The 8086-nt window shown below is 44.3% G+C and overlaps 1 protein-coding gene across 2 annotated transcripts; it reads left to right on the forward strand.

The window, feature by feature from the left end:
* The first annotated feature begins 634 nt into the window (after positions 1-634).
* On the forward strand, positions 635-7350 carry pygo2 (pygopus homolog 2 (Drosophila)). Of its 2 annotated transcripts, XM_041955929.1 has the most exons (4): positions 635-804; positions 1559-1622; positions 2237-2289; positions 2444-7350. In XM_041955929.1, exons 2-4 carry the CDS (start codon positions 1571-1573, stop codon positions 4112-4114), a joined length of 1776 nt encoding a protein of 591 aa, XP_041811863.1. In that variant the 5' UTR covers positions 635-804; positions 1559-1570; the 3' UTR covers positions 4115-7350. The 2 variants fall into 2 exon arrangements, with proteins under 2 accessions (XP_041811863.1, XP_041811864.1); XM_041955930.1 differs by lacking the exon at positions 1559-1622.
* The last annotated feature ends 736 nt before the right edge of the window (positions 7351-8086 follow it).

Consider the following 8086-nt stretch of genomic DNA (forward strand, 5'->3'; position numbering starts at 1 on the left):
TAATTACAGCAGCTTCTGTTTTCACTGTAATATGCAATATAATACGTATATACATATATATAAAAAAAATCCTAATGGCTTTCCGGAAAAAGCCGTATGTAAACTTCATAAAATTCTAGCATTTCAGGAAAATGTTATGATCTGGAGCATGAGTAATAGGCTGCCATAGACATGTGTACATAGTACCATACATTCATTCAAGTTTTTTTTTCTAGATAATTACTTAAATTGATGTTGACAGTTATATTAATATTTTGATGTTGGAAATTAATTCATTATAAATCATAATGTCACTTCGTAATGTGCTTAATTGGATGTCTAATTAATGTCCGCCCCTTGTTTAATTGTACAGAGTATCTTTGAGAAATGGTCCGTTCTGAGCTGCTCCACATATACCAGTTAAAGGTATGACACTAACACCGTTAATTAAATAAAATGATGTGTACGACGGTAATGCGGATAGCTAGTCAAAATTCAGTATTATAATATGTACATTGTGGAATGCAACCTGTTTTTCAATCACTGTTTGTAAAAAAATGCGTTTGATAATCATGAAGTGTACTTATGTACACCCCCATTTTTGTGATGAGTTGTAACCTTCCATGGTGCGCGATACTCCTGCTTGTCCCTCTTTGTCCGGTGGCGATAGAAGGCCATGATAATTATGGCGAAATTTGCGTTTTTGAATGAATTATAGTTGAATGGTGGATCAACAAGCATACACCGAGTGAGGACTGGTTTGCTGGCAATGACACACCAGAGAGTTTCAATTTAAAGGACAGCAGAGCAAGCAACGGAGAAAGGGTACAGTTTGCTTCCAAGACAGTCTGCAAGATGGCTAGCTATCTTCAGTGGCATGCTAACGTTAGCTAGCAAGCTAATGTTAGCATAGTAAACAACAGTTTTCAAAACATGGTCGATTGTTTATCTTATAAATGCTGTGATAAGTGAAATTGAATGCACACTCTCACAAATGAATGTAGAAGATAAATCACAGTTGCAGTTAATGTTCCGGTGTTGTGCGGCTACTGGGTGAAATCTCAACGCTGCTAGCAAGCCACATTGAGTAACGTGGCTAGCTAGTTAGCCAAGGTAGTAACTAGCTTGCGTTAGCTAGCTGGTCGACTTCTTTGCTACACATCTGTAAGTGATCATTTAGAGAGGGAGGTGGGGTGCTTTGTATCTTGTTTGTACTGGCGGTGAAGCCAGGTAGCAAACAACCAGTTTCACTTAGCTAGTAGAAACTGGCTTGCAACAACACGAACTTGTGCTAAATAACGTGAACCAGCTCCGTTTTACCTGACGTTTATTTGGTGACCAAATCCTGGCGTGACAGACACCGAAAGATTTGCAGCTGGAAAGGAGTTTGCAGACCTGGGCCGGCGTAATAATATAGTGACCAATACGTGTTAGTTATTGTTACGATATTAACAATTTTAGCGTTATTGACATGACCTGAAGGCAGATTCCACCTATTCGGCTCATAGCCTTCAAGACGTCGTCATTTTTAACTTTTTTTTTCTTGCATATGAACGGTGATATGCCACTTCACCGACAGTCATATTAGCTAATGGCTGCCGAATCGGGGAGACTACTGGCGGGACAAGGAAAACGAAGCAAAGGTAGGAATTAATTTCACCCATCTCCCAATCAGATCGGAATCATCCATTACTGCGCTGCAATGGGCTGCACTGGTGCTGTTAGCAAATCCCTTCTCGCCTCCCCCATATGTAAACTTCACGACTGTCTCCGGTGGTGGCTGTTTCTCACAGAGTGGATCTGTGAACGGGGTTCATGTCTATCTTGCTATCAGTGTACTTTCAACTCAGTTTCCTCGTTCTCATGTCTTCGTCTTTTCCTGTCTCCCTCATTGACCTTACCTCTTCTGCCTCTGTTTGCGGCCTCTCTCCCTCTGCCTGGGTCATGTGGTCTGCCTGGGTCATTTGCGATTCAAGGCTTCATAACCTTGGTGATGATAGCGCCTGGATGTTCAGCATCTTGTCCTCATGCCAGTCTATGTCCCATCATTAAATTCATCCCAACTGTTGGACTTGAGAAAGAGGCCCTAGGTCTAAAGCTGCTCCACTCTGTCACTAAGGGGTATTGGCCAATCCAAATGTAATGCTGCACTTGAATGGTGGTGGACCAAGAGCATGAGACATGGAGGCCTATTTTTGTTGTAGCTAATATTACATTTCCCCCTTTCCACCCGTCCCTCCATATTTTACTGTTTCAGCTTCACAGATGAAGAGCCCGGAGAAGAAGAAGGCGAGGAAATCCACCACCCAGGTAATAGCTGTTTTTGGAAATCTGATTATTTTTCTACATAAAGGAAACATTTTCTCAGTATGTGACATGTGAACCTTGAAGAATGAGAGTTTAAACTATTTGGTGTCATAAAAGCAATTGTAAAAAGAAAAAGCTGTATTCTCCTTTGTTTTAGGCGGCGGGGTTCTCCCACCTCACTGAGTTTGCACCCCCTCCTACTCCCATGGTGGACCACCTGGTTGCCTCCAACCCCTTTGACGATGACTTTGGGCCCCCATCCCGACCGAGTGGGGCAGGTGGACCAGGCAGTGCTCCATTTCTTCCCAGCCCAGGAGCAGGTGGAGGAGGTGGGTATGGAGGTGGTGGCCGAATGGGTGGAGGCATGGGCTTCATGGGAGGCCCAGGAGGACCAGGCGGTGGCCAGCCTGGACGAAGGCCACCGTTTGGCCCTCCATCCAACGCTGGACCTCACCACCAGCTAGGCTTTGGAGGAATGCCTGGCTTTGGAGGTGGCGGTGGGGGAGGCAGTGGGGGAGGAGGAGGAGGTGGTGGATTCCCCCCTGGTGGCCCTTCTCAGTTCAACATGCCACCAAACTTCAGTCCACCCATGCACCCCGGGCCAGGTTTCAATCCCATGTTGTCTCCAGGGGGTATGGGAGGTCCCGGAGGAGGGGGGCCACCGCACCCTCGTTTTGGCATGCCCCCACAGCAGCAGCATGGACAGGGTGGGCACCCATTTAACAGCCCACCATTACCTGGTGGTGGAGGCCCCAGAGGGCCCCCTCATGGCCCCCTGCCTCCAATGGGAGGAGGCATGGGTCCTGGGATGAACATGATGGCTGGCATGGGTGGTGGTCCTGGAGGCAACATGGTGGGAGGTTTGCCAGGTATGCCCCCTCAAGGACAGTTCCCTCCCTCACAGGATGGCCCTTACCCTGGCCCTAGTCCGCCAGGACCAGGCAACGAGGATGGAAAGAACTTTGGAGGAGGAGGGCCGCCGCCTGGGCCTCAGCAGCAGCAACAACAGCAGCAGCAACAGCTTAACCTAAATCCCAATGGCCCCCCTCCTAACAATACCACTCCAGGCCCTCCTCCTAACTCTGGCCCACCACAGCCAGGTGGAGGCTTCCCTGGCCACCCTGACGTCCAGCAGCCCAACGCCAATACACCTGGTCAACCTCCCTCAGCACCGCCCCAGCCTAACCCCAACTCTTCTCCCACTGGTCCCCTGAATGGATCTGGCCAGCCCCATCCACCACCCAGTCAGCTACAGCCTCCAAGTAACGCAAACACCCCCAACTCTAATAACTCTACTCAGCAGCAGCAGCAACAATCCACTCCACCTAACTCTGCCCCAGGCTCCACCCCTTACAACCAGCAGAACAACACTCCTGGTGCTGGTGGTCCCATGCCAAATGCAGCCCCCAATTCAGGTCAGAACAGCATGACCAACAACAACGGAGGCAACACTCCAGGCAGCAACCCCAATCCCCCCTCTAACTCCACCTCCACCCCAAACACCCAGTCTCCCCTGCCGCCCGGCCCTGCCGCCCCCTCAACCGGGCCGGGTTCTGGCCCTGGAAAGCTCGGTGGCCCCGGAATGGTCTTCCCTTGTGGCCTCTGTATGGCGGAGGTGCATGACGATCAAGATGCCATCCTGTGCGAGGCATCGTGCCAGCGCTGGTTCCACCGTGACTGCACAGGCCTGACAGAGCCAGCGTACGGGCTGCTGACTCGAGAGAGCGCCGCTGTTTGGGCCTGTGACTTCTGCATCAAGACCAAGGACATCCAGGCTGTGTTTGTGCGCCAGGGATTAGGCCAGCTGGTCGCAGCTAATGAGAGTTGAGGAGTGGATGACAAAGGAGCAACGTGGAGGTGTGACGCATAAGGACAAATACAGACATTCTTTGCTCTGGTTTAATTGAATGACCTGTGTGTCATGTCAGCTACTTGCCCAGCTTTCTCTTGACTAGCCCTTTACTTGTTCACTACACAGAGAAACACACTCATTGACATTCATGCTTATATATAGCACTTTGAGTGACTCTAGGCAAATGCTTTTTCCGCCCCCCTGAAAGGAGTCAAATCATGATGAATGTTAAACTACACAGTCCTTCAGACATCTAGCCTGCCAACCAGCAAAGCACTGACACCAACACACTACCTCACACACTTTGTGACTGACTGGCACGGGGGCTCCCACACTGACTGACTCTGATTGACTGGCCACACTCATGCACCACATGGGTAGGTTGATATTTCAAACCTGCATAGACACATAAATCCACATTACACAGGGAAAGTAATGATGAAATATTCCCCTACTGTGTATTGATAGAATGACTCACAGCATCAACATTATTTTTTGAATTTTTAATTCTTTTATTTAGGGGTGGGCGATATGACTTCAAATTTATATCACAATATTTTGTTTTGTTCTTTGTTTTGTTTTTTACGGTGTCGGTATTATATCACGGTATTACAAAAATAAAAGGGATACTCCACTCAAAACATGATTCTACCTCTTTTCACTCTATTAACAGCAAAAGTTTGCTAAAAAAAGTTTGTTTATTGGCTCCAAATAGGAATGAAAATGAGGTATAGGCCTATGTGTTTTGGGAGGAGTAGCCTGCTCCGTATTGTGGGTTAATTAGTAAATGTAATGTGATTCATTCTCAGAGTTAGACAAGGGGTAGGATTAGGCATGTCAACAGCATTTATTTGACAGCAAACCCAAAGTAAATAAGTATAACAGTCAGTTTACCACAGGGCATGTCTATAAAGTGTATTTACATATGGCAGCAACAGACACACATAACACCATGGCACGCAGCACAGGAGGCTTTCCTGTAACAACGGAACCAGCTGAGCTTGCGTTGCAGTATGAAGTGGGGAGATAATGTCAGGTTATGCAAGACTGCACAAAACGCAACTTTCCCACATCCACCCTACGATTCTGCTTATTTAATTGCCTTCAAAAGAGGCTTAACATTCACACAGGTCGCAAACATTGCTCCAGCATGTGGGTCTACAGTAGGTGCTACTAGCCACGGAACATGCTAACGCTAAATTCAACAGGCTAACCAGCAAGAGAAACAGTGAAGCGACATAAAAATGGCAAAACTCATAGGTTGTTGTAGCTGCAAAGTAACAGTTTGCAGCTGGTATTGATCCATCCTTGAGCTTCAGTTTTAAAGTTATTTCTGCCTTGTATTGGTCCTCAAAGCAGTGCACAGCAAAAAGATTAGCACACACCTATAGCATGGTATATAAGTATATATTCGAGTTGTTGTGTGGACATTTCTATCATGTCAGTGTACTGGGTCTTCTTCAGATGGTGGGAGTAGATGCAGACTTTTATGTTGGATCTTGCAGCCAGCATCAGCGAGATAAGTGTTCGTTGCTCATAATATTACCTTCCACGTCTTCGTGTTACCAGATTCTGCGTTAAAGCGAGGAAAACAGTTACTAGATATAACTCCAGTTCTGAATACGCGCATAGCCCTCTGCATGTTATTGCTGCCACAGTTAATCACAGTATTTTCTCTAAAACATTTGTCACGGTAATGACCATATTGAGAAATTAATGTGGCAAAGCATGACGTCGGTGACGAAACAGGTATACCGCCCACCCCTGTTTTTGATTAAAACAGACATGATGTATCAAATCTTTAAAATTGAAAAAAAAAAAAAAAGATTGAAAGAATTCCTGAAAATTAAAAAGGGCCTTAGGTTTAACTTATTAATGGAGCCACAGCTTTATTTGTCATCAAAATGCTTTATTCTGGCACTGCCCTGTCACATTTCTCACCTTTTTAATGCAAGCAGGAGAAATATAATGGAAAAATACATCAGTATATTGCAGTACAACATCTCAAGCATTGAAACATATATCATTGGTGAAAAAAAGTTTTTTTTTTGTCAATTCCTGCACCTGCACACATGCATACATACACACACACACACTTTGACTCTGTACTCCTTCTGTCTGTCATTTTGTACAAGTGCTGATTAATCCAAAGGGAGACCCACGCCGAGATTTCATCCACGCCTCACAGAGAGGATTTTACCACCAAAATAGTTGTAAATATTAGGACAAAACATTTGTCTGGAACTCCCATCAGTTGCAAACATGCTGGAGAGTTGACCAATGAACAAAATAATAAGGTGAACATATGTGTCTTGGTTGTGTACAGTATGACGTTTTGTTTTTTATACAGTACATTTGAGTCAGCCGTTTCTTTTTATCTCTGCAGTACACATGAATTGTGAAATCAGTGCTTTTGGATGGTGTTGGCATAGCAAGTAGTGACATCATGTCATATCAGATGTGCATAGTCCTTTAAAAAAAAAAAAAAACAGGGGAGGGGGGTGCATGTGAACCAATGCAGTAACTGATCTGTTTGTTTATATTCTGGCCTCTGCATCGCAAGAAGCCTTGAAGTAGACCAAATAACTTAAGAGCGAAAAATACCCACTTTTCACATTTCTGTCGCGGTATAAGGTGTTTATAACTATTCTTCCTTCTCTTCCTTATTTTTCTTTATTCAATGTCCAAGTTGCCTTTCTGTTCTTGCTCTATCAGCTGTTCCTTTTTGATTTTGTACTGGTATTTGTGCTGTGCTCTTGCTCTGCTCTGGCGCCTCCTGGCGGAAGCCGGAGGAACCGGTGAGTCCCACACCTGGTGGAGAAGGGAAAGGTACTGAACTCTGAAGTAAAGAAAGAATTTTTTTTGTACTTGTCCATGTCTGTTTTTATTCACATTTTTTAATTTGTTTGCTAATTGTTGTATTAAAATGAGGGTTGGAAAACCCAGTGAAACCAATAATGTAATTTCTGTGTCATAATGCTCAGTTACAGTACCTTCTTTGAATTAACAGACCATGGTGTTAAATCATCAGTGATTTGCTTAAAGATTTTCTTCTCAGTAAGCAGTGAAATTCATTTGAAAAAAATATTTTGCAACAGTTATTTTGTGAAGCTTTTATCAGAGTGATGATTCTCAATCCTATTGTTGATTTGCAAAAAAAAAAACAATGCAATTTCATGGGTCTGTAAATTCAGAATTTCATTGGGATTTTCCTAAAAAACCTTTCACTTAGCTGTAATTAGAAATTAAAATAGAGACAGTATTTAACATGTCAGATTGACTCCAGTGAGAAACTAAGATGGCACAACCAAGAACACGTTATTCAGGGCACAGCAGACCACCTGAACATGCCAGATAAACTTTGTCTACAGGCAAACAAACAATAAACATGAATAACAAACTTCCAGTGATGCTACATAATCATTTATTTGGGTTTAAATGGGGCCGTTCTGATCAATGATACCCTCCATTAATCTCAACGCTGATGATCCTTTTGTTGCATATAGTGTATTTAGGTCACTTGTCAAAATAATTTTAAAAGCAGAGTGAGTGTAAATAATTTTGAGCATAAATAGCATCATTTCCACTGTGTTTTTAAAACCAGTACGATTGTGCCCTATTTTTATAATTACAAATGCAATAAAATGGCCATAAAAGCGACAGTAGCTACATCAAAGTAAATTACCATGTTGACTAACTGGAATAGCCTTTTTTCCCTTTTTGCCTCCAGCAGTGTTCAGTATTGGATGTGTTTATAGCACAATACTGCCGTGCAAACGTTTTCAGATTAATTGAGAAATTGTTTCCCATAACAGCGCTGTGGAAATGGGTCACACACACCCTGCAACAACGCGTGTGTGCGGAGATGAAACTGAGCCCGCAGCAGGCGCCGCCTCTCGGGGAGCCTCCCACCAATGGAGTCGCTCCTGAGGCGGGACGATGACTATC

Source organism: Chelmon rostratus, chromosome 16 (genome assembly GCF_017976325.1).
Source record: "Chelmon rostratus isolate fCheRos1 chromosome 16, fCheRos1.pri, whole genome shotgun sequence".
In the NCBI taxonomy this organism is placed as follows: domain Eukaryota; kingdom Metazoa; phylum Chordata; class Actinopteri; order Chaetodontiformes; family Chaetodontidae; genus Chelmon; species Chelmon rostratus.

Excerpts from the sequence above, each read along its gene's own strand:
- pygo2 (XM_041955929.1), top strand. The coding sequence starts at position 1,571 with ATGGCTGCCGAATCGGGGAGACTACTGGCGGGACAAGGAAAACGAAGC. Across the intron at positions 1,623-2,236 it reads ACAAGGAAAACGAAGCAAAG|CTTCACAGATGAAGAGCCCG; the intron begins GTAGGAATTAAT and ends TTACTGTTTCAG. Across the intron at positions 2,290-2,443 it reads CGAGGAAATCCACCACCCAG|GCGGCGGGGTTCTCCCACCT; the intron begins GTAATAGCTGTT and ends CCTTTGTTTTAG.